The sequence below is a fragment of the Phaethon aethereus genome (assembly GCF_964289735.1).
Source record: "Phaethon aethereus genome assembly, chromosome: 5".
Classification (NCBI taxonomy): domain Eukaryota; kingdom Metazoa; phylum Chordata; class Aves; order Phaethontiformes; family Phaethontidae; genus Phaethon; species Phaethon aethereus.
In genome coordinates, this window is record NC_138579.1 from 13,037,863 (window position 1) to 13,065,348 (window position 27,486).

Genomic DNA, 27,486 nt, shown 5'->3' on the forward strand with positions numbered 1-27,486 from the left:
TAAAGAAATAAAAGTCAGTAATTTATTCAGCACAGACTGTATATGTCTTTTCACCTCCAATTGTCTAGATCATTAATAAGTTAAAAAAAAAAATCCTCTCTGACCATAATCATTATCCTCATGAGGGATAAGTGATTCTTCAGAGCTTAAGTGTTGCTAGTTCTATTAAAAAATATACCATGGTATGATTTCTTAATGTGTTGCTACTTTCGCAATTGGACCCTATGCAGTTATGCCTTCAAACTCTTCCATCTGTTCCACAAGGTGGTTCTGTGAGCTTTAGGACCTCTGATTGAAGACAAACTGATATAAAACCCCCAAATGGAGTTGTCTTCTGTTTAATCCACCTCCCCCATTGTATGTCAGGGGTCTGGTAGATCCGATGTATCCACTATGACTTTAATAAAAATAGTATCATCTTTAATATACGTTCCATTCTCTAGAACAGTTTGAGCCACGAAGACTGGGCAGCCAGATGCAATGTTCATTTCTCCAGTTGGCTTCTTGAAACTGCTGCTGTTTGGATCTGGCTTGAAAGCATCTCCTAAGTGGCGTCGAGACGGTCCCTGATCCATTAGCATGAGAGTCACTTTCTGTTTGAAAGGCCAAGGAAGCAACGCATCATATTCTCCACGCATTATGACAAAAAACAGCGACAAGTGCGTCCCCTTTCCCATGCCATCTCCGTTAAGGTAGACTCTGGCACACATCTTGTAGCCAAAGTATCCAGTATAAAAGGGTTGGCTGTACAAGGACAGAGTCTTCCCCATGACTGCCTCTTGCTTCCGACGTTTATAATCTCGAATTTTCCAAATTAATACTCCGTTGTAACTGGCAGTTTCTAAAACTTGGAATCGGAGGTCCATGTCAGCCAGCCGAATATCATGAACACTCAGCATCTGATCATGTCTGCTCAGCTGTGTCTCTAGCAGGCCTGTTAGAAAATTGAAAGGATGAGGGTGAGAAAAATGTTTTTTTCCAAAGACTGTAAAGATCTATTGCCAGTGCTGCTACTGTGTATGAAAACATTTTCCTCCCCAAGAAACAAAGTGCATTTAGCCACTGATGAAGCAATTTCCACAGACAAGTGGCACTAGTTTGCCAGCTAGCACCTAGGCTAACTGGGATTTTTACAAACATGGGTGTTAACCACACATGCAGTAAAAGTCGAATATTCAAATGATCTAACAAATTTTGTCCGGTCACTAAGCAATGTAACTACAGAGGCTTCCATTTTTTGAGAGGAGATATAGATTGCTGTTAGCAGTGAAGACCCTGGAAGTGGTCACACAGCCTACATAATCCCTCAAATTCAGAGGCACCGCTGATCACTCAAAATATTCTTCTCAGACACTCCCTGCCTCACAAGTGTAGTGCTGTTACCATGTCTAAAGTTCATCATAGAAGAACACAAAATTCAAGCTTAGCTCTGCATTATATGGTCACTTAACTTAGTTTGGAGGGAGGGCTGCTTTTATTGTCCCCTTTCTCTCATAAGAAAATATTACTTTCTGTCTTTGCACACTGGCAAAATTGGCCAACATATAATACTGAGAAGCAGATGAAGTCATGAGTCAGGTTTGTTTTATACAGACCTATTTAAATGTTAAGGTCTTTGTCCCAGTCATTTAAACACTTACGTATAATCTACACTATCTTGCTAAACTCCAGTTTTCACTTTATTCAGCAAGAATGACAATAACCTTATTCTCACAGTTTTCTTTGGATCAAATATACCTCTGCAACAAATATCAGGACAGGTGGTTTCAGGTGGATAACCATACTGTTGATCCATTCACGGAGGAGAAGAGTAATAAAAGAAGACTTGAGAATATACCAAGACTATATTTAAAGAAGCTGCTGAAAGCTATTAGCTGTCAAAGATGAATTGAGAAACTATTTATAATGAACTAACATTGTAATCAAGGCGGCTGTCAAGGAAACAAAATAAAAGACAAGAACCAAGCCTAAAAAACAGCATGGAAGCAACGCCATATCATGAACAAAGGGATTATGCAGTTTCCTATTCAAAAATCAGAAGAATCAGCATTATTGATGCTTCAATGTAAAAACCACAATGGGAGTGCCATTCAAAGGACACCATTTTTCTCTCGATAGCACTGCTGAGTCCTTCATTCCATTGTGCTTACACTTACTTGTATTTCGAGCTCCTTGCCCTGCAGTTTTATCAACACTTTCCAGCTCAGTCACTCTGTTCTGGAGGGATTCTACACTGCTCTTCATGCTGTCAGCCTCCTCCCAGTTCTGTCGGAAGGGACGGATTTCTTTGTCCAGTTCTTTCAGTTTCTCTGCTTGACTGTCTATCACTCGCTTTATAAAACAGTAAGTTACGAGTTAAAATAACAAAAAGGCATTAACACAGATTATATATCAATAATAAGATGCATTTTAGAGGAATAGCCCAAATACTTATAAAACACAAAAATCTTTAGTGCTGCATAGGTATTAATATTAGAGCACTATCAGAATTATCAAAACAATTATTTAAAAAAAAAAATTGTTAGTATGCTCTTATCTAAATTAAAAAAAAAAAAAACAACAAAACCTTCCAATGCAAAAACAATATTCTGAATGGCTGTATACTGATACTATGGGCTGATATTTGTAGGGTTTTGTGTCAAGAGTACTTAAGCAACAACATATGGGCACAACATCTTACCATGGTGTGAATCAAGTGGCTGCTCATGTGCATGCGTTTATCACTGGGTAACAGCAGAATAACTTACCCCTCCAGAAAAACATCAGTACCCTTGCACACATGGAGCAGGAGTACATATATGTGCAGATACAGTGGCATTAGCAAGCTCCAAGCTCGCATAAATCATTTACCAAAGCCCAAGTTATTACGTGCCCATAACCACAGCAGAAGCCCTCAAGAGCATAAGCAAAACTACCACTTCTGATCCCTTAAGCCCTTTTAGGATTCTGACCCTTACTTCCTAAATTGAATTAAGCCATGCGTCCTGAAGGTGCTTGCTGGTTGAGTCTTTTTTGAGAAAACGGAAGAAAAAAAAAAAAGTTGATTTTGGAAAGGTATGGAATATAATACTCCAGGAAAAAATATATAGAAAAGGCTGGTTTCTCTGAAAGAGGGACATTGCAAGCACCGCAGCATATTATAAATGTAAAGGAGAATATATTTCCCAGTCTACCTCAAATCTGATGCAAGAAATATATAGCACTTCATGTTATCACAGCTAATTTGGATTAGCAGGAATTTTAGCCAGAACCCCATGACCGGTTGCGAAGTTCAAATGTTAACACAAATATTTGAGACAAGAAACTACTTTTGCTACCACCTACAGTTAAATTCCAAATCTAACTTCATAGTTTATCACTGTATAGTGCCAACATGTGTAAAAATGATTTTTCACTTCTTAAAAAAAGTAGCAGTTGAGTACAAAACAAGAAAATAAAGTTACTTTGCATTTGCCTTCTGGTTAGCCATGGGAAAACCCTTCTGCCTCATGCAACCTTCATTTCCCCTTTTAGGCATTTGCTTTTAATCATGTGGTTTCAGTTATACTGAAAGTCTGTAATGATTAATTGAAGGCTGTCAATTTGATAAGCCAGCTAGCAAAATCATGTTCTAGGAGTGTTTTATTTTGTTGTGTCTCAAAACCACTGAGTAATCTAACGTATTTCAAGATTAACTATTTATTTCTATGTTGGTATTTTTAAAAAAGCTTATATATCTCACTTGCAAAATTACAACTTTGTGAAGGAAAGCTGTGTACTGAATCATAAATACACGGATATGGTCCCATTAAATAGATTAAGCAACTTGCCTGGACATATTAATCATCAGCTACCAACACAGTCACACCCTCTCACTTGGGCTGATGGTAATCAGGTAATAAAATAGGAGAGGGCTGTTAGCTATACATATAAAAGGAAACACACCATGAATGGCCTAAATGAATGTTATAAGAGCAGAGCCACAAGATTAGGCCACTAGTTCACGGTTAACATGCAAAAGTAAACCTCAAGATGTGCCCGAGTCTGATCTTTTTTCCTCTACTCACACAAAACATGAAGTCTCCAAGGCAAGAACAATTAACATGGGCATGGGTTTGTACAGTGCCTCACACCGAGATGCTTTGATTTCCAATTGGGACTTCTTGGCACTAACATAGTATCAAGCAAAATGAATAAATACATTTTTAGATGAACTTGGAAAGTGGTAAAGATGCACAAGAATTGCAAGCTATTCTTCTTTTGGGAGAAGTTTACTAAAAGTTGTTACTGGGGACCAGTTTCTGTCCATCAACTCATGCAACATTCTACCTTTGTACATGCACTACCAATTCTGGTTTTTAGCTGCTTCTACTACATGTCAGCAAACATGCCGTATTTTATCTCCTGTATCTCTTCATGAGAATTCAAGAGATACAGAATAATCAGTAATAGACTTGTATTCTGTTTTTAAAAAGCAGTGGGAACTCTATCTTTTTACCCTACAGGGAGTCAACCTCCCTCATGCTGGGAGATACTGATGTACTAAATCTGAATTTAATGCAGCAGTGAAGAATTTCACTCTCTCTAATTATTCCATTAGAAAGCACACAGATGTCTCACACTGTACTCATAAATTTTCAAGTAGATATCAATTTTCTGCATGCACTTTTTATTCCAGCAACTGACCTCTCCAGATCATTAATCCAGAGTTACATGCCTGGCAAATCACTGAGGGTTGTTCTTCATGTTGATTTTCATCTAGGCTTTGTTTGGTATTTCTAATAAACAGTTTCCAGAACTTTAGCACTACTATTACTAAAAGAATTTAGAAAATGTCACACGGAACTGAAGAAAGTTATCTCTGCAGTTCTCTCAGATGCCCTTAATGGACCTTTCCATTACAACTGACAGAGCAAAACTGAAACACTAAAGAACACACCAGAAAAGGAACCAAAGGTACTACCTGACTAGGAAAACAGATCATACATCCTCCTCCATTGAAGGCATGTATTACCAATCAAATAATTTTGTATTCATAAGGTCACTGTTTCTTTTGTCTTTAAGTACCTCATATTCACACTCAGCTTAAGACTTGGCTTACTAATATGCTTCCATATACTCTTAAGAAAGACTGGATACTGGATGTGAAATTTCCTTTCCGCAAGACAGCAGTTGAAAAAGTATCACATACTTTCTTGGTAAAAACACTTTCCCTAGAGACCAGTATATAGAAAACATCAAAATATCTCAAGGTTGAGGTTCCTGCCAACACCCAGACACCTTTGATGCATTTACACTAGTTGTGTTAAATGCCTCGCAGTGCAGATGGTGCCAGTTGTGCTCAGTGAAACAGCTGTGCCAAGCCAAGGAAGGTTACATGACAGCTAATACCGAAACTGTTCTCGAAATTACTAGCATGCAGAGGACTTGAGGGACTAAGCAAATACTGCTTGTCCAGACCTGAATTGGCTAGTTCCACATTGGAAGTATCTGTGGCTATACAAGAGCCACAGCTGCTCAACGCAAACCAGAAAAAGAATGGCTCACAACAGGTAACTAATTCCTTCAACTCCTAGTAGGCAACAAAAGGAGGCTAATCATATTGTCCAGGAAAAAACAAATCAAGGTGTGTTTCCAGGATGCCGTTAGCAACCTGACTGAACCAGGAAGTTCCAATAAGTGGAAGGAATCAAGTTGAAATAGCTGTAAAACACAGTTTGGCTTAAAATAACTTAACTGGCTAGAAGAAGTAAAGAGGAGGAGAAGGGAAAAAAAAAATAAAAACAGCAAAACTCATTCTCTGCGGTACTTACTACCACCAAAAAGCCACCTGTTGGAATCTGCTGACCATACTGTTTTTCCTAAACATAAACCATTTGAAAATTGATTTTTCCACAGTTTGAGGAAATCAAATTTACTGCAATCTGTCATCAAGACAATCATGAAATACTCTGCTCTAGGTTTTTTTCATTTCCCCTCTCATCACTGGTTATTGAGACAGCACGTGTAAAAACCCCAGGCTTACAAATTAACTTACCTCCTGGTAGATTCAATCAGCAATATCAATACATACAAGGATTAGCTTCCCAATGTCAGAATGTAATATTATAAGCATGCAGCCATATTTCATACTATCATCAAACCAAGTAACAATGACTAAGGCAGGCTAAACTGGTTACTATGCAGGCAGATCTTGGAAAGAAGTAAGCGCTATAAGGAGAAGTGTTGCTGTTGCCAAACTTGAAGGTTTTCTTATAAACCAACATCAAGGGTCTCAAGGCTCTGAGCTTTTGAATGTTCTATTCTTTGAATTTTAGCCGTACTGTAGTTTGGATACTTATATCTTTCTTGAGTATCAACATTGGCAGTTTAATACATGAAGTGAATAGTAAGTAAAAAAAAAAATTTATTTACATTCCTTTAAGCTGAACGCTAAAGCAGGTATCTGATATTGTAGCAGCAGACATACTAAAATAACGTGTAAACAATACCTTCACAAGAGCTTGCTAAGTATGTCCTGAGGTTTCCCTAATTGTGGTCAGTATCACACAAGCTAACACAGATTCCCAGCATCCACATTCCAAGTCAGCTCTGAATGCAAAGCAACGAATTTCAGCTCAGGCTAAGCACCATGCTAGCGCATCCACAAGATTTCTAGTTTGACGCTGGCTTGCCGCCAGCTGATTCAGACCAAGAATAAGAAACTGAGACCTACTGGCAAAGGAATAATTAGATAAATTTTCCTCAGAAGGACAACAGAAACATGGATTTTAAAAAGTATATTAAAATGCATTGTACTATGTTTAGATTAATTCCACACCAGACTGATCTCACTCATGATTAATATTTTTTAAAATACCAGCAAGTAAAAAAGAAATATACAGTATACATATGACAGTTTTAAGGTGCTAATCTTGTCCTCCAGTTTGACAGTAGTTCCTCAAGCAGTTATTTTTTGCAGAGAAGAAAAAATAAATATGATTATTCTTCAGATAAGATTTGTAATTTTGTTTTCAATCTTTTCCGTTTTTAAACAGTTTTTTAACATAGGCTAGGAAACTGCAGTGTTTTAGTGAATATCTTACTCCAACAAACCAGCTACTGACCAGAAGAAAAAAAAAAAAAATCAAAATAGCTTTATAATAAGGTAAAGTCTCCCCTTCCCGCCCTTTTGAATTAGAACACCTCACTTCACAAGTGTAAAGGCACAGAACAGAAGCTACTACCATTTCTGCTTTAATGGGGAGATTCTAAATTTCTTACCTGTAAATGAAGTATTTTAGATTCATTATTCCGCAGCATTTCCTTCTGTCTTTCAATTTCTATTTCAAAGCTACAAATCTGATTATGTAAAGTTTGTATACTCTTGTTCTTTTCCAAACTTTCATTCTGGAGCAAGGCCACCTGGAAAAAATTCTACAATTACTCCTGCCAAAGTTTATTAAAAATAGGTATAACTTTGTTAGTTTTAAACTGTCTTACACACATGAAAGGGATGAGATCCTACTAAAATCTCTCTCCATGTCTTGCAAAATAAATAAATAAACACCAACCTTCTGACAGCTACTTTTGCACTTCCACAGCATGGTACTGGTACAACTTTGGCTCATGAAAGTGCAGATGGGATAAACAAACAGCAAAAGAACTTGTGTCTAAGCATAATCTTTTCTTTATTCAGTTTGTTATTTAATGGCTTGGGTTCCTGGTTTCCCCTAACTGACTTGGGAGTTGCTTGGAGTTTGGAAGAAACAACCTATTTAGCTCTAGTTCAGAGTTTCAAGCTCTAGCCCTGCACAGAAGGGATACCAGAGAAAAGCCGAGCAGCTGAAAAGCTAGTTGGGAAAGGGAAACATTAATCTTCCCCACCTACTCCAATCTATCCTGACTATAGCAAATTCAAGGAAAATCATCATCTGCATGGGATTGGCTTGGCTTCACAAAATGCGATGGTGATGAAAACTCCTGAAATGAGTGAATAGGGAAGGGATCCATGCATGAAAAGGAAAATCCAATGGTGCTTGCCTAAAGAAATTCAGGCTGCGGATTATATTCTCTCTCTGTATTGACATTTTATGAATTCATTCATTAGTGACTCATTCTGATTTTAAAACATGAGCCTTGTTAGAAGAATATCATATATTATATCTCCTTGGGGATGAAAGTAATACAATTAATGTTCTCTGTCACACTATTTTTTAGATTTTTTTTTTTAAAACTCGTTTTTCCCCAGGCAAGATTATTTAGTGGCAAAAACACAGAAAAAAAACACTTGACACAAAATGACATTTGGACATGCCCTGACTAGATAGATCTTTATATGGATAAGAAGCAGCACCATTTTTGACCCATGGAAATCTTCTGATAAACATTCCACATTAAGACCAGTTACTTGGATGCTTCATGTTCCCCAAAAAATCAACACCACCACCCCCAATACAGACACTAGTTTGAGGTCAAGCCATTTTTACCTCTGATGTGGATACCACTACAGAATTCCACCACCTTAACGATCCTCTAATCAGACATAGTCGAATCATTTATGTCACTGCATTCCTAGACTCAGGACTCTAGCCTCTTTAAAAATGTAAATAATTTCAATCTCTACACTAGCCTAAACTAGACAAAAGACTGCCAAAGTCCGCAGGCATTCAGCATGTTCATTGGACAGGGGCCCAAAAATACATAGAGATACCATAATATGTGTACATATCTACTTTTCAGTATAGCACAGCATATATGCATATACACGAATATATTAGTTCTGCATTTTATATATGAAAAACTGACAGAAGAGGCTCAACAGAAATGAGACAAAGCTAATTTTGTCAGTGCAGAGAGAGAAACAATCTCAAGGCTAAAGGAATACATACCTAGGTGCTAGAGAAAATTTTCAAGAACAAGTTTAAATTTAAATTAGTACCCCTGCCTCCCACATATTTCAGATCTGCTGGGTAGCCACTTTAATTTTTTGTTTCCTCCTTTTCCTTAATGAATTAGAGTACTTTAGTTAATCGTGATCTTTACATTCCCCTTTTCTCACTGTTTCCTCCGCAGGTCTCCCAATCATAAGGCAGTTACACTCTGTGTCACTAGCATGACATTTCCATTTTTGTACAAGTTATAATACATGGGCTTGTCTTGTACTGAGATTTTCCACACAGTTCTACAGAACACAAGAAAAACAGAATTATGTCCTGCAGCCCTTAATCATACAGAAGTGACATTGCTAACTCAGTAACTGTAGTTTGGTGGTAGCAGTGAATAAGAAATCTTTAACATTAAATATAAGTTTCCTAATTGCATTTGGCATAAGTCTTTGGAACTTGAGTTAAAAAACAGGTTAGAGGAAACACAGCGTCTATTTACAAACTGCTTCAATGAGCTTTCTATACTCCCCTGTCATATTTGAAGTATTTGAAATATTGCCAGGATAAAGGATGCTCTTATTCAACAGTTTTTCAAATCAAGCTATTGCTTATTATTGCTTACTAAAAAAGAATGGAAGAAACACTCTTATACCACAAAGAACTGGATTAAAACAGACAGGTCCCATATTTAAGTCACATATTAAAAAAGAATAATTAGTTGATACCAGATTTATTTAAGAATGTGACGAAGCCACAAAATGACATTCAAGTCATTATTTCCAACATCACAAAACCCATGGGGGTTCAGTCTGCAAGTCTGTCCCATCACAGAGTGAACAAACCACCGAATTTTAATTCGCCCCACAAAGGTTTGATTCAAGATTTTACATCTGACCTTCTCTTACTACTCTCCGCCAACAGCACCATTCAAATACCAAACTCATAACTTGGCACAAGCTTTGCAGTTTTGAAGACTTGCAGTTTGCATACTGAACCACAAGCACAGTTAAAGAACGTGGTGACTGGGAGAAGGCAACTTCTCCTTTCCCCTCCATACATATAACAGTGAGTACCCCTAATGAAATCTCGACCCCACAGAAAGCAATGACAAGGACTGCACTGACTTCAGCAGGGCCAAGGTTTCTGTGATACTCATCAGCTAGGTTAACTTTGCACTGTTGTTCTTCAGTGCATCAATTAGTTCTTTTTTTCTCAAAGAAGAGAACGGCAGTGAAGCTACAAATCATTTTGTTACCCTTCTCTAGAATAAAGTCACTGACATATGATACGTGGTTAGCTATTCTGGTAACTTGGCACGGTCTTGGGATTTCCAGTGATTCAACTCTTTATTATGAATAGGAAGAAGTCTGCAAAGCAGGAAGTGAAAAGGAAAAAAAAAAAAAAAAAAGAAATGCGGGACATACAATGATAAGCAGTCCTAAATGAAAGTTAAAACCAAAACTGAACAACAACCACCACCAAAAAAGTGTATATGTATATTCTCTTAGCTCTGCAAGAGACAAATATAGAACTGCTGGGCATTTTTAAAATGATAAAGCACCTCTCAGGACACTGACAAAAGGCAGAACATGATCTATTCTGGAAGTCACAGGGAACATGGTTTTTTCCTATGATGCAAAATAAATTGTGCAGTTTTAATCAGACTAATGAAAAAAGAACTAAGAATCGGAAGGGGCTCCTGACTCTTCTGCCTGCATTTGTAGAACAGTTTAGTAATTCTGAGATTCCCGCCCCCCACCCCCCGCCCCATAAAACAGAAGCATTCTTCTAATGGCTATGTAAAACTTTCAAAAAATATTTAAGAAAACAGCTATTTGTTCTGAAGTTTTGTATTTTTAAATCAAAGCCTTAAATTTTATTTGCAGAACAGATGGTTAAGTCATTCAAATGATTCACAACATCGTAGCTCATACTGATACGATTTCCAGCATCTCCCAAATCGCAAACAATCTAAAACCAGGAGCTCCCAAGGAAGCACTGCAACATGAACTTCATTCCGGTCTAGCACGAAACCAGAAATCATCATGCCCATGAGTTACAATATGCTTAATTTAATTAACCTTTGCAGGTCATTAAGTTTGGAGAGCAAGAACAAAAATAAATAACTGGTTTATTACATGGTATTTCTAATAGTGTTATCTCTGGAAAAATACTGAAGTAGCAAAAATACAGCTCATAGTGCTGCCCCAGCTTTCTGAACCCTCCCTTCTGTAAGAAGGCAGCTCAGAAAGGAAATTTAATACTGGACTGTTTATCTATGTGAAGAAAGTGTTTTAATTAAGTTACCAACGAGGAAAATTGTATATGAAGTTGTGAAGCCAAGTTTCTCACAGCATTTTATTATAACAAAGGTACCAGATATGCTAAATGGCTTGGTTGCTTTTGGAGCCTACTAGTGCTTTAGCTGTATGGTTGAACAGCTGTTAAACAAAAAAAAAAAAGCGCCTTTTCCAGTACTTTTATATGATTTAAAGAAATTAATGAAAATTAGAAGTGAGTAGAAGATATACCTTATTTTCTAGAGCATTGCTCCACTCTTTCAATAAGTTAACATGCTGAACTGCTGAGCTGGCTTCATGTGCTTTAATTTGTTGGTTTGTTCCCTGTGACAACAAAGAATTTATACATTTTAGCCAATTCCACTTCTTTTAAACCTACAAAGAAAGATTATATCAAGACATTGAACCAACACTACATATTTTGGTTCACGGATGCATGTTGCAGAACTGTAGAGAGAAGGGAAACCTACGTGGGAATTTACAGAAGTCAGGAATACATTTAATATAGCAAGTGTTTCATACAACTGCCATGTATATCCATCCAGTGTGCTTTATACGTCAGAAACAATAAAGATGAACAAGATTTACAAATTGAATTGTATTTTAGAGTCTTCTGTGTAGCTTTACACTAAATAAAGCACAATAAAACTCTTGAGTCATACAAAACCTACAATGTCCAATTCCCCAAACCGTAATTTAAAACTTCTTGTTGTATTTCATGAACAGCTTCATAAGCACTAAATTTTCCCTCAGTTGAGTATTAAAGACAAATATTTAAGATAAATTTACCATCACTGGAAACTGCCAGCTCTATAAACTACTTTGCAAGACACAATGCCTAGTTTGTCATCCTAAGATGCTACCATGATTGCTCCATGACATTCAGATACGCTGCCTCTGCACAACCTACAAATGCTGTTACAAATAACCACTATATAAAAAGTTTACAGAACACACATACATCATATACAGAGTACATAAGATGCAGACCATATTACTTACTTTATTTGTATTGTGTTGCATTACACCTACTTCAGTAAGTGTTTTGCAATGCAGAGTACATTAGCTTTGATCGTAGATATGCTGCAAAGCAACTGAAAGGGCTTCAATGATCCTCAAGGTATGTACTCTATATAAAATACTAAAAATATATATGTGGATATATGTACATATATGCACACATATACATACATAAAATGAATGGCAATACATACGACATAACAGTGGGCAGGGCTACAGCATTGATCTGTTCTATCACTAAGAGCATTACTGCTAACACTTAAAGTGATGAATGCTCATTATTTAAGAACCTGGAAATACCTGCAGGAAGTAGTTTATTGAGAAGTGTTGCTGATTACAGTTCTTGTCTCGAAGTTATCATTGGCTAACAAATGAATCACACTGTCTGATAAATGCCATTTTTTCCTGTCAGCAGTTTCTGAAATTTCCTGGCTAATCTCTTCATTATATAAGCATCCAAATTCCCCAAGATATACGGTAAGGGAAGGAGAATATTGGTAGAGACTGGAATACTACTACTGGAACTAAACTCTGAGGTTTAGCTTTTTTAAATATTGCAGGGATTGCCAGGATTAAAATCTAACACTTCTTTTTTTTAATAAATTTCATGCTATGCTTTGATTATATACCTATGTGCACACAGACATATGAATGCACATAAAAATGCATGTTTTAAGTGTGCTAACCTATGTTTAACCTTAATAAAAATACTGACACACAAATGAGAGAAAATATAAACATACTTAGCTCAAGAAAATAAATACTTTCATAGAAACAACTGAAGTTACCAGTCTATTTTCTGAAGAACAAAAGTGACTTTCCTCTGATTTCAAGTTTAAAAATTCTTCAAATTTATCATCTTCCCATTTCAACAAGATGTACCTAATAACTGAACTCCCAAACCACCGCAGGAATGTGTGGGCTTTTTATACTGTTTATTTTTAAAATGTAAAACCAAACACCTGCTGCATAATCACTTGGTGCAACTGGATGACTTTCTTAACCGAGACTAGTGAAGTCCAGAACTTTCACGTCAAAGAGTTAGGTTCTATTTGCAGACTTTCATCAATTGGGAAGTATAATTGTTATATACTGACCTGAAAAGTGCAGCCATAACGCTTAAAACTACAGGTACTTGGGGCATTAATACATTCTGACAAATGTGCATTCAACTGCAATAGGAAAAAAATGTGAGTTTTGGCAAAAGACGTTTGCACGATAATGCTCAAAACATAAAGGGCACAGATTAGCAGGTTTGTATTGTGTGCCATTTGCAGAACATACAATACATGTGTGTATATTTTCTCCAGTCTGACCTAAAGTGCAAATACTATATATACACATATGTAAACCACACACGCACATGCCAATACAGTATACAGTGTGATACATTTAATATACAGTGAAACTTCTACTAAAGACTATTTCAATAGGCAACCCAATTAAAAAAAGCAAACAAAAAGAACACACTCTACAATTATTTATATGATTTCATTTGACTTTAGTGAATGACTGACTAATCATTTCTCAACAAGTGATTTTTTTACTGGAGTTCTGAGCAAGTCTTAAGATCAGTTTCACTGTAGTAAATCACATTTTTTCTAATCCTAAATTCATGAAGAACCAATTTTTCAAAACAGAACATGCAATTCTCTGTGCCTAAATTTAACGGTTAAATTACACAAAAAAGACTAAACAAGTACTGCATGAAACAGACAAAGAGTTTTAGAATAGGTACAGTTAAGTAACTTTAAAAAAATGCAGTACACAGGATTAAAACTGATTAGTAAAATGCCTGCATTTTTCACAGATTGAGATTTATTCCAGTATCCTGGATTGTTATGAGCACAGACCACTTTTCATTTAAAAATAAACCAATTCACAGAAGCATATACGTATATACAGACAGCAGCCATTGCAGCACAGAGGGCAGCAGATGGATGCAAACTGCCTAAAAGTTGGAGCAGAGAGGTATTTTTGGAAAGGATAGTGCAAAAAACACTCTCTCTTCAAAAACAGGATCTGCAGTTTGTATTTCCCACAAAGCAGACAGGAGCTAGAGTCTAGCTCCTCAGCTGGCATCACTCTTGGGTTTCAAAATCTCATCTGAAATGCCCACACCATAAGCCTCACAGGACTTGGCTCATCCACCTCCATGGAAAGAAGTGGTGAACCAATTCTGCTTTGAATGTGTCGCTCTGGGAACAGACAGGACAGTCTTTAAATCTGATACTGAGATGCAAGCAGTCACTCGTCTCTGATATACACCTATTACGTTATAAACACTATCTGTAGAAATTCACGGTATGGTTTCAAAAGACACATGGTTCAGAAAAAAAATAAGACCAAATAAGAGAGACACATGTGGTATAACAGGCTTTTCAAGAATGCCGCATTTTCAGCTTCTCAAAACTAGAAGTCTGCCAAAGAGTTATGAATTAAACATGAAAAATTGCCTTTTATTCTACAATAAGGTATTTGCTTGTTGTACACCACAGAATTTTCTCAAACTGTTAGGCAGGCATTTTCCCATTTTCTGCATTAGAATCATTATCCCTAACCATGCAGCTAAGCAATATACACATTTTCACAGTATCAGAAAAAATTAAGCAACATACAGCAACAGATGATGCAGGGCAAGATGACTGATTAAAGTTCTGATTCTAGCAATGGTTTCAGAACCCAATTCTGACTATATGTGTATGACCCAGGCTTTAATGGGTCAATTCTTATTAGCACTCAGATATACCTCTTCTCAAAGCAACTGCTGAAGTCAAGATTTCAGAATATGATTAAGTGCTCCAGAACCAGGATCTAAACTCAGAAGTAAGCACTGATGGAACTGAATCAGTACATGTATTTTCTCTTTTCTTAGCAGCAAAATTTCTCTTACTAGGTACAGTATCTATCACATATTTTATATTTCATTACCTGGGGGGAAAGACTGGCCCTGTGTTTGGCAGGTGCCTTATGTGCCTTATGCACTATGACATGATTAATAATTTACAAGTGTAACTGAAAAATAGTACAAATTCAACTCAAGAAGTAAGTATCAGTGAAAAGAGAAAAGCTTATCCTCAGACGAGAAACTTAACTTCCCTTATAGGAGGTTTAGAGAGTGCAGAAGACTTAAATAAGCTCTTCCCCATCATTGGTAAGTTCTATTTTTAGGAAAAAATAACACACATCAACTTTGACAGATGCTACTTATATCTTTTAATGTACAAGAACATGGATTTGTTCAAATAAGACAGGTAATTTGTTTTTTTTTTAACCTGGTCTATGTATTACTGCAAGCTTCTATACATTTAGAGAAATTTTTATGCATTGTTGCATCTGGCTTTTGGAATGTTGTACTCATATTACCCTGTACCTTACATTAACTCTTTAAATGTCAGTTATTGTTTTTTCCCAAATTTAAACGTATTTAATAATAATTTAAGTTTTTCCATGGAACGATTCTACACATTTATATGATTTTTCTAGTCTTTACTAATACTTGCCAATGTGCATAAAATTTAATTTTCTCTTTTTATTTTAATGTAAGTAATATAATACCCCACGGTGCTGCTCTATTGTGCTCAACAAATGGTTCAAATAGCAGAAGGGCAGGGGGAGAGCTAGTAAAAATGAAAGCAGAAAGACGTGCTAATCTTGGGCAAGCCAAGTGTAATAAAGACACAAAGCTAAGAAATTATTTCTTTTTAAATAATTTTTCAAGAAATCATTAAAAATATTTAAGTGTTATCACACTTAACTGTGTGGTAGAAAAAGCTTTTCTTTAGATCTCACATTTTAATAAGGAAATGGCTTCTGGCAAAATTCTTGCGAGATCTTATTTAAAAAATTATTTAATTTTTTAGCACAACACTGGGCATCACTTCTTACCTCACTCCTCATGAGTGTTTTAACACTACATTTATGAGGACATGAAACCATCACACATGGGCAGTCTGTATCTTCATGTTTCTACAGAGGAAAAAGCAAACAAACCACAAATCAACTCTTAACTCAGAAATTGAAGAAAGGACTTACCTGCAAAAGAAAGCATTCTACATTAATTAAAAAAAAAACCACCCACAAGATTTCCTTCAATGTTTATCCCGACTGTGCAGAACGTTACAGAACTGAAACTGCTCAAACATCAGTTTATGCTTTCAACAGATGTGTTGATATTCTGAAGGAAAAATAAGGATTTTCTTGTGTTTTCCCATGTAGAGTAGTAAATCTATTTGCTTCCCATTTTATTGTTTTTACTTAGATCAATGAAACAATAATAAAAGTCAAGTTTTCTCCCCCAAGAATTACTCAGGCATCTTTAAGACCAAGCAGAACCACTGCCGATGTCCTTTTTACTAAGGGTATAAAGTGCATGGAAAAGCTCTTCAGAAATGTACACTACCCATTCTCACTATGTACGGATATTCTCCTAATTCTTTTCTAATTTTGGTTCCCAAACATATGATACTAAGTCTCACTGCTATATGCCTGAAGTTCAAAAAGATGTTGAAATTTTATCATGGTGCTGGGCAGGCATTTTGATATGAACCTAGATGATGGCAGATACTTCAGCATAGTATCAAACCATATCACCATAGGGAGGGAAGATAATCAGGCCCAAGCTAATTGAATTTACATTTCTTCTCAGTTCTTCTCAACCAAATGAAAAATCTAGAAAAAAAAAAATTGTTTCATGTCAAGTGACATGTCCCATTCAACTTGAAACAAACTGTTTCATTTCTGGTACTTAAGAAAAGCAAAGGAAAAAAAGGTCTAGATTTATAAGCCTGGTAGAAAAGGAAGAATACACAGCATGCCCCTTTTGGCCAGTAATGATGTCTACCTTTTGAAACAAAAGCAAGATGTAAAGGAGACCCAAGTTCTGAGATGTGAAAGACCTTAGTTCAGAGATCTGTCATAAATCCGCAAATATTTGAAAATGTGTACCTCACTTTTAAAAACAGATCATTGGGTATGCTGTTCTGAAGCAAATCTATCCTACCATCCTTCTTATTTGCACTAGTTCACTTGGTGTAGCACATGTAGACAGTTCACAGTGACAGAAAGCAAGGACGCCTAAGTTGCTCCTTAGCCAGAGAGCAGGAACAGCCTCCCAAAATGTGGGGATGAGGAGCTAGCTTCAGTCCCTCCCCACCAGGACATGGATACCCAACCAGGAGCAACGCCAACAGACTGACAACATCTCTCCCCAGAGTAACCTCTGGCAGGGTGACCGTGGTACTCTTCTGATAAGCAATGGCCCATAGGACCATTTCTGCTCACACTCAAGAATCAGACCTGGCCTCTCCTCACTCTGAACACATCTCTAATTGGGTTGAAGAGAGACATCACGCACTCCCGCACAGCTTTGGGAGCTACTGCCCTACAAACTTCTTTAATGGTTTATCAACTACAAAGCTAGAAAAATAATACGCCCTTCTAACATTCATTCCCTAATTTTAAGTCACTCTCTTCTCTAACCAACCTGAACTACTTGGCAAAGATTATGACATTGACTCTCAGTTCATGATAAAAAGGCAACATGCAACTTCTCAGCCCTCTCTCCAGTTCTACTCCTCACCCCGCATCCCGGGGCCCATCCACTGAAACCAAGGGGAGCCTTTCCAATGACTTCAGGATGTACCAGCCTAATCCCGTTCCAGCGGCAGAATCCTCTCCCTACTAACCAGCTAAATTCACACAGTCGAGCACACAAAACCCAAAGCCAAACGCAGCCTCAAACGTGGGTGGACACCACATGCAGCGCACCTGGCACAGATGAGGGGAAGGCAGGGTATTAATATGGCTACCCAAAGAAGCCAGCGCCACACTGGGAACATGTCTGGTTCCAGAGCAGCAACAAGGGAGCAAGATGACAATGTCTCATGTCCCCCAGTGGCTGTCCCAGTCAGCTCAGCGGTATTTCAGACTACTGAGCAGAGTCCAGATTCCTTTGGCAGGGTCTGCCTGGGACAGCCTTTCTGTGGCCAAGGTGGCAGTGAAGAGCCTAGGCACTAAGTAATGCTGTCCGTCCAGATCTGTATCATACTAGTACTGCTCAGTATCAATTTTATAGGAGAAGCACTTCCAAGTAGTTTTGTGGATTATCCACAGAAAAATATAATAATTCAGAAGTATTTCAGGCAACTAATTTCTGTTTTGACAATGCCACATCTTTATCTGTTAGAAATTACAGAATGGAAAAGGCATCTTTGTGACCAAAAACCCTCAACTTTTTAGATGGTTTAAACAAAAGAAAATAAGTTAAGAATTTAAATTATCTAGTGATAATGCAGGCAAGACAAATGCAATCTAAAAAAAATGTGTACTATTAACTAAAGAATCCGCCTCCAACAACGGGGATTTCCTACCCCACGGGTCATGGAATTCTATGAAGACATGAACCATACGTACTCCGGTAAAATTATTTTTGTTTCCATTTGCATACCTTTTTTCTTGGTACGCTCCCTCTACCTCCATTTTCAGTTCAAGTCACTGAGGCCTGCTTCAGTCGTTATTACATTAGAGAAAATTTTAGGCTACAGAAGCTAGAGATGAACTCAAGCTCTGGGTGACAAAATTCAAATGAGAAGTCCAAAGAAGCCTTTCATTCAAACATATAGTCTCATTAAGCTTCTGATGCTCATTATCAAAGTACAATGAGGCAACATTTTATCAGGCCACAACAAATAAAACCATCTGCATTTCTACAATCACTGAACTTTTAAAAATCTAGGCAAAAAAAAAAAAAAAATTTAAAAATAGCAGCCAATTGCTAATGTTCTAATTGTGGAGCTTTCTGCACCCTTAAAGCAGCATGGAAGCAAAACTGCCCTTTTTCTACGTACTGAAACATTTAAGCCAATGATAACATGGGAACGTGTAAATCAGAACATTTCCAAGGAGTGTTACAAATGCAGATTTGTTTAGAACTTTTAAGGGCAGGTAAATAGTGGTACCAACTTTAACACAATCAAAATAGTGACATCTCAACACAAAACGTTGTACATTTTAAACAAACCCCTTTGGCTCCCTGGATAAGTCAATTCTATTACCTCTTAAAGCAACTCAAAATTCCACCAGATAAGATTTTGGAGAACATTTATTTACACACACTCTTTTCTGTACTTCAGAGTAACATGCCATTCTTGTTTCCAACTCGTACATCTAAAATAGGTTTCGCTGTGAATTAAAAATCTGCTAGACTAAAACTTGTCTCAGCTTCTGAGTATCTTGAAAGCCACCACTAGTTCAAAGATTTCATAAATGTTAAATCCATCAACATTTGATAAAAGACAGAGCTCTTAAACTAAAATAGAGTTCCATGTTCCTCAAAACATAAGGATGATACCAGACTCTGAAAAATTTAACTACATTCTCCTATTAAAAAAGCTGTCTACAAGGAACCTGTGAGCATGCTGTTTAGACATGGAAATCCAGTTTGTACAACAAGACATATTTAATAATCACTGATTTTGTCTGTTAAGACACTACACGTTTTTTTAATATTGCTCCTTGCCTCACATCAGTTCCCAGCCTAAAGGAAATTCCAGAAGAACAGCATCCGTAATCTAACTACATACAGTTTCACCTCTGTATCAGAATGTGCAAGAATAAATACAGTGTAAACTTAATTTTCTCTGTGTATTTTCACGTCTCAGCCACTGTACGCTAGATAATGCACAGTTAGTAAAGTACCAGCCCTTGCAAGTATACACTCAAATAGCTGAAAGCCAGATCTAAGTCAGAACTTGGTGAGACTCTACCTATGCCTTTTTGTAATGACATCTCTGAGAAAAGAATGTTTCTCATCATTGTGAGACTTCACCTGACAAGCAGTACACCAGAACACAAATGAAAATTAAGTTCTCATGACTCTTACTATACTAAGAAGCTCTGAAATCCAAGACTGTCAAACTATGGAAACCATGTAAACAGAATTTTAAAAAAAGAGTTAAAATTACAGCAAGAAAGATTCAGCATAATACAGTTCAGTGCAAAATAATGCAAACACAGTCAAGTTATAATTCTGCATGGAAAGTTAAGTATGACTTTCTCAACCTCTGCTGTATACTCCTAACTCACAACATGCTGCTTATCAGACAACCTGCTTGTATGCCAAGAAGAGCAGCCTGCCTAGGCCTAGCATGTACCATTGCTGGTCATGCTAAGACACAATTTGTCTTTACGTTGTTTCCTCCTTTCCTCTCCTAACAGATGACAGTACCCAAAAAAGGATTAGATAGAAAGATGCTATTTCTCCAGCCAATTGCTATGCTTATGCTTCCCCTGCACAACATTTAATTGTTATGATGGTAGTTGCGTATATTATATCAATTTAAGCAAAATGAAAAAGCATAGCAAAAATTACTGTGATATCAATATTATGCAGCAGGTCTGAATTTTTTTAAAATGCAGTATCTGAACATCAGAAAAAAGAAAATGTTTCCCAGTCAATGCAGTGGTTTCACAGAAAAAAATTGTTTTCTGAAAGTCAGCCTATTTTCTTTTTTGACTTACTAATTCTGGCTGAGGGCAAGGCTCTATTGTCAGCTACACAGAAGCACAAGAAGAGTTATTACTCCGCATTAATGCATGGAATCTTTTTCTATATACACAAGAAAATACTGCACCTGCAACATAATCATTGGGACTTGGCTTTTACAGTATTTACAGGTTGTCTCCCGGTATTTACAGGTCTTCTCTACATGGTCTGGCAAATCTTTTCTCAGTACTTTTTCTTTGCAATCAGCATGAGGACATGAAAGTTCTTCAAACTGACAATCAGTTTTCAAATGCATCTGAAAGATTAAAAAAAAAAAAAAGTCAAGCCAACTAAGTTTTATGCATGCCTTCTATGCTTTGAAGACATCCCACATTAAAAAACTTCAGAACCAAAGTAAACAAGGTTATTTTGCACACTATCTTGTGCAAGGGCAAACACTAACAAATCTACTCAAGAATACATTTCTGACTCTACATTCCCTTCACCTAGACAGCAGATTTCACTGGTTTATAGATGTATGCGAGCTACTTTTATACTAAAAGCATTCTAACAGGGTCCAAAATTAAACACAGGCTATTTAAACAAAAGGTAAGCACTCTTTTTCAAGGTATGCAATTCCACAGAAACACAGATGCTGCTTTAATTTGTTGAAGTACCTGAGCTTGCTCATTCAAAGCAAGTACCTACAGATCTCACTGCAGACTGCTGTGTAGCCATACCTTCCAACTGTTAAATTACTGGATTACTACTATGTTATGCTTTCATGAAACAAAGCTACAAGTTATTTTGTACAAGTCTGGAGAAGCCAAAAGGTTTAACTCCATGCGTAAACCTCCAATTACATGAGCAGATTAAGACTGGTAAATAAAAATAAAAACACACCAAAAAGGAATTCAAATGTCTCACATTTGTAAAGCACACATTAAGATTTTTCCTGATTTTAGTTCTTCCTCCAGTTCTCACTTGCTTCATGCATTTACGTTTCTGAGCTTTGGTGTCAAACAATCACATGATTTTTACTACAATTCCTTGTAACTCATCAAAAAGCTGAGCTTCAAAGCAGTTTACCTCTATTCTGAAATTTATAAATCAGATTAACCACTAATGTGAGCATATCAAGAAATGGACAAGGTTTTTAATTTGCAAGACTTCTCATTCTTTAACTCAAAAGGAAGCTTATCAATATGTTAGATTACTCACCAGTAATTGACCCAAAGATAGCTGTTCTTTACAGCCCTTGTTTTCGTTTCTGCAGTATATTTGAAGGGCCAGTAGTTCTCTCCTGCAACAATTGTCTTTAAATACCTGAAAAATAAAAACTCACTTCATTTTAGAAATTTAAAACCACTCAAGAATATACAAGTTCAAATAACATAGAAGCCAGGCAATCTGGCTACAGCAGTGTTGTTTAATTCTAGATTTATGCACCAGAAATAAAATCCTGCCATTCAATGTTTCTCGAATGTGCACATTGCTGAGATTTCTCTACTATGAAGCAGGCCAGTGAAAGAATATTTGGACAGATGCTCTACTACTGTTTCACTCTTACTATAAATACAATAAAGGGAACAGTACAAGAAAGGACTAAATTTTTTGCTATTTGCTTGCCAATAATAGGCCTGCATAAGTTAGAAATCTCTACATTGTTTGGGAAGTTAGTCTATTAGGCAGGATACCATAAGACAAAAAAAAGCCAAAACACAGTGGTTCAGAGAGGAAGGATTTCATGGAAGGCAGTCCTACAATGACTAGACTGGTTAGTTGGAATACCTACTTGCACATCAGTGGTAACACATAATTAAAGACATTTCCTAAGGTCTTAGACTGGAGGAGGTTTATTATTACACAGATAATCAGGCTGTAACTGTCTGTCCATTTTAATGTTTCTAAGTCTTTCCAGCATTTTGTATGCGTTATAGAACTGCAAGAGATAGAGTCCATAGGGTTTGGGTTTTTCACCTTTTATGGGTGATACCACATAAAAGATAAACTTCTAGTTATTTTGCAATTGCTTTCATGACCATTAAGAAATACCAAAGAACCAAGCCCAACCGATGACTACTTCTTTGACAAATGGAGTTCTGTGACACTGCGTACACTGCAGGGTTACTGTAATTACAGAACGGTTCTGCATGCTAACATTTAACAACAAAGAATTATGACCACATCTGTCCACAGTGACTATGAATTTATTCCCAGCGTCAGTGAGGAAAGAAATGCTGCTACCACTCTCATTCGATCTCATCTGACACAGGTCACTGATTTCTGTTTACTTTTCATATATGAGGTTTAATGAATCAACAAATCTCATTTGAATAATCAATTGCCAGTACTGTAGTGTTTTTATTGCAAAGTAATTCACAGTAAGGCACAGTTTTTCTGACTGAAGTTAAGGTAAGAAGACACTTTTTAAGCAGTTTTTCCAAGACTGTCTAGGAGCTCTTCAGTGATTTTGGGAATCACCATCTCATAGGAAGAGTATGGTTTCCAGTTTCATGAAAATCACCGACTTGTATAGGTAGTCTAACATGTATTTAATATACGCTGCCCTTCTTGTCCTCCTCCTGTTTTAGAGATATTTGAAGTTTCCTAACAAATGTACATATTTATGTATATTGGGAGCTAGAAAGTCAAGAGTTAAAATGACAAGTAAAGTAGGCACCATGATTATTGGTCTGAGCTCCTGGAGAGCCCATTCATGTCAAAACTGAATTATGCTGAGCACTGTTCAAAGAACTATTTTGTGTTAAGACAAGGAGAGGTTAATGTACCCACTAACCTTTTCTTGAAAGTAGTAACTATTACAAATATTTATTTAGGCAGGAAAGACTACTAACACAAGGAATTTACTAAACACTTCAGAAAAATCTAACGTAAAAACTGCATAAACCAGGTACTGAGTCAAAAATAATTTTTTCTCAACCTTTCGAAGGCAACACAAAGTTTTGCTGTGAAAAACAGTGAAGAGGGTACCAGTAAAATAACTTATCCATAAGTATCCATATCCATACAAAAAGAATCTGATTCTACTGCAGTTACTGTAACTCCACACTGTTCTGGTTCCAGTGCGGTTCACAGAACACCACGCTGTGAAAACAGATTAGTGAAACAGTAGACACTGGTCTGGAGCCAAATCAGGAGTAAGGTTTGCATAGATCTGTCATATCTTTGCATCTGCAGGAGACGCAATATTTCTTATCACCCTCCCAGTTGATGGAAGGACAACTGCAATGTGTTGCTGCAGTTCCCAACTATGAAAACAAGATGTGACACCTGGCTGGACCAATTAGGGATGAAGCTGACATGTTTTCTACCATGTGGTTAACAGTAAAAAATGAGCTGTCTTCCTATATAAAATACGTGGTTTAGGTTTTATAACAACACTATCTTTCTCAGGTACCTTATTAGGCTTATGAAATAATTACCACAAAGCAGTAACACATCTTATGTATGACATACCATTCAATGCTCTTGAATAAGAAACAATTTTAACAATACCTTATCTTTTACTATGCTTTCTTGACACGCTGTACATTTGGGACTAGAAGAACTGGAGAGAAAAGAGAACAGAAAAACTATTTTAACTCATCTGAATTTTTACAGTACAAAAAATTTCCGTTTATGAGGCACTTAGTTATGATTATCCAATATATTTAAAAACATTAAAAGTGGATACAGTTCATTATAATCAGATAACATGATGTTATTTCAAGAAATTTCAACACTCAGTTTTCAGTGGACAGTATCTGGCATTCCCAAAGAAATAAGACCACTGCAATGCCTCCAGGCAACTGCACAGTGGTTTTCTTCAAGGTGGCAAAATTCATTCCCTATTTTACAGTGTGACCTAATCCACAATTTTTGTCCCTTCTCAATCTATCTGTGCAAACAGCCAAAATATTGTCTCTTCAACTACCCTGTCCTTTTTCAAACAACACCTAATTAAATTTTCTCTGACAGTCAACTATACATCCGTTTAGGGTAAAAAATGTATATGTGTCCATCTCCTTCAAGTCTGTTCTGGTTCTAGAAACTGTTATAGATCCTTTCTCCCTCCTTTATCTGAACTATTGCCCTACAGCTGTTTTGGTAATCTAATTGCCAAACTTGTGATTTCTTAGACAACAGGTAGGTTGAGGAGTAGTGTGTGGAGGGCAATGTGTGAACAGAAACTGAACTGGAGTGTAGGAAACCTGTGTTCCTACAGCAGCTTCTGGCTCTGACTTGCTAGCTGTCGTAGTGTAACTCCCTTAGTTCCTTTTTAGCGCCTTTTCTCCATGTAAAATGGGGATAGTCATATGACCTCCCTTGTAAAGCACTGAGATCTATGGATGAAAAGCACTAGATAAAAGCTAGGTAAATTCTTTTGTAAAGCAGTTCATTGACAGGCTATGTAAATTGCGGCTGCTAGCAGCAGTGCAAATCAATGTAAAAGGCTGACTAAGTTCAATTATGTTATATAATCAGTATGGTTATTTCAAGTCATCTCACTGGCTTCTGCTCCTTGAACTGACCATTCTGTGTCTCGTTTTATTACTGAGCACTTTAACTACCTTGCAGCTTCAGTATCTGCAATATTTTTCAGTTAAAAAAAAAAATCTAAAACTAATCTACTTGAGGGCATATAGTGTCTAATACAATGTCATGCTTCCCTTGCTTTTACTGAATTCACTCAAGCATCCCACTTGCTCTTTTAAACTACTGCTGCATACTGAGCAGATATCTTTACTGCGTTATCTACACTGACTTTCAATTCTTTATCCTCAAATAACCCTTGAACAGAACCTGCTAGCATGTAATGAGTGTGTGCAGCAGCATATCAACGTGGAGTGAAAAATTTTTGTGCCAAATACAGAAACAATGTAAACTTATTCTCCGTCCAGTTTTATGGCACACTTTTTTCTCAAAAAAAAGGAGCTATAAATTTAATTTTAATAAAGGATTTGTTTGCAACAAGCACTTAAATATAGTGAAATAACTCGAATGAAAGAGCAGTGTGGTAGATGGTCTTACCCATGTGTCCTTTTCAGTAACAGACTGTTTGGAAAGTCAGGAAGGTAAAATTACACATATTCTAGCTGCACTGCAATAAGCACATGTGCATATCTCACAGCAGGGAAGGAAAAATGCCCAGATTCCAGCAACGCCAGAGTTGTTACTGCTTAGATTGTTAAGGATCTGCTCTGTCCATCTGCACACATCCAAGCATGGCAGGTGTTTGCTTTTCTGCCGTCACTGTTATTAACCATGTAAGAGCCTTCCGAAAACATATTTTCAGAAAGAAATAAATGCATTTCTTAAAAACAAACTACACCTCACCTGAAAATGTGTATTGAAAGAAATGCTGGTGGGGTTTTTTTGTTGTTATTTTAAATCTAACATGCTGTAGCACAAAACCTACAGGAGTGGATTAGTGAGCTATGGACCCTTGTACTTGCCCAGTACGGAGGTTACTCTTTATCATGAGATGAGTAATGTAATATCCTCCAGTCTCTTTTGCCATGCTGCACATAGTCTTGACTTACATCTACCTGAGATTACAGTATTTCCAAGTGAAATATAAGCTAATACCTAGAGTCAGGATGGTCACAAAAAGTAAACAGACCTTCCAAAGTGAAATCCTCTCTCTGTTAGTAGTCCAGTGTGCAACATCCAGTGAGCTCTTTCTCTTCTGTACCTCTGCTCTCCCAGTAGCAAATGGAAGTACTGACTGCTTATTTACCCCAGGAGATTAAAGCTTGGAGAATGGTGTCCAAACATTAGACCAAGTTTTGAAATCACACTGCTGAACACAATCAGTAGCAATGCATCAAAGTTGAGAGGCAAAGAAATATACTTCTACTGAGGCACAGGTAAGTCTTAAATGCTAGCTACTCCTTGAATGAACACACTTTTATTCTTACCTAGACTGGGAAAGATTGCATCTCTCAGCATTCATTTTATGTCTATAACATTCACTCACCCACTTTGCACTCTGACCCAAACATCTCGGTAATAGAGAAGCCAGCCTTCCTGACTCTATTGTAATCCACAAAACATAAAGCCCCAGGGCACACAGATAGATGGGTTACGGGGAAAGGAAGCCCCACAAGCAGTGACATTTATCCAAGGGTCGCACGACTCAACTGTAAGGCTGGGTCCACAGATAGATTAGGTCCTATCACTCTAATGAGCCTCTGCAGGCTCACTGCCTCACACAGCCATGATTTACCCAGTGTATTTTACACCAAAATAGCCATGTTAGCAGTCACATGAAATAGCTACTCAGTCTAGGCTCCAAAGGCAATGAAAGTCCTGCCTAACACGTCACTACATGGGATTAAACCACTTTAACAACCGTTTCAACAATATTGATGGAAAGCTCAGTTATCTCATCCTGACACAGAGTAGAACACAACTGTTTGCAACAGCATACGTATAACAAATAATCAAACAAGCAACAAGCAGAAGGCTGCTTTGAGCCAGGGTATTAGCTGAAGGTATTCCTAAAACTACAATAGTGTCCACACTATTTTTCAGCAGTTCACAAGATCTAAAGGTATCAACATGTTCTACCACAACAAAAAATGTACCTTAGCAAGGCATTCATGCAGGTCTCACAGAATCTGTGTCCACATTCAGTCTGTTTAGGATTGCATAAGATGAGGTGACATTTTTCACATTTATACTTATCTTCCACGGCATTTACAAATTTCTCTTTGTAGCCACCTTGCTCTGGAACATAAATCGATGCTGAAGGACTGCGATCAGGATTGGCCCTTTGTTGTACCATTTCTACAGATAAAGGGGGTTCTGTCTTCTTACTGGTGTCCAT

At 37.0% G+C, this 27,486-nt stretch overlaps 1 protein-coding gene across 1 annotated transcript; it reads right to left on the reverse strand.

Moving 5' to 3' along the window:
- Window positions 1–362: 362 nt before the first annotated feature.
- TRAF3 (TNF receptor associated factor 3) lies at window positions 363–27,486 on the reverse strand (the record flags this gene model as incomplete). Its single annotated transcript, XM_082000078.1, has 10 exons — window positions 363–934; window positions 2,157–2,331; window positions 7,243–7,383; window positions 11,378–11,470; window positions 13,264–13,338; window positions 16,055–16,135; window positions 20,800–20,967; window positions 21,873–21,977; window positions 24,171–24,222; window positions 27,245–27,486. 10 exons carry the CDS (start codon window positions 27,484–27,486, stop codon window positions 363–365), a joined length of 1,704 nt encoding a protein of 567 aa, XP_081856204.1.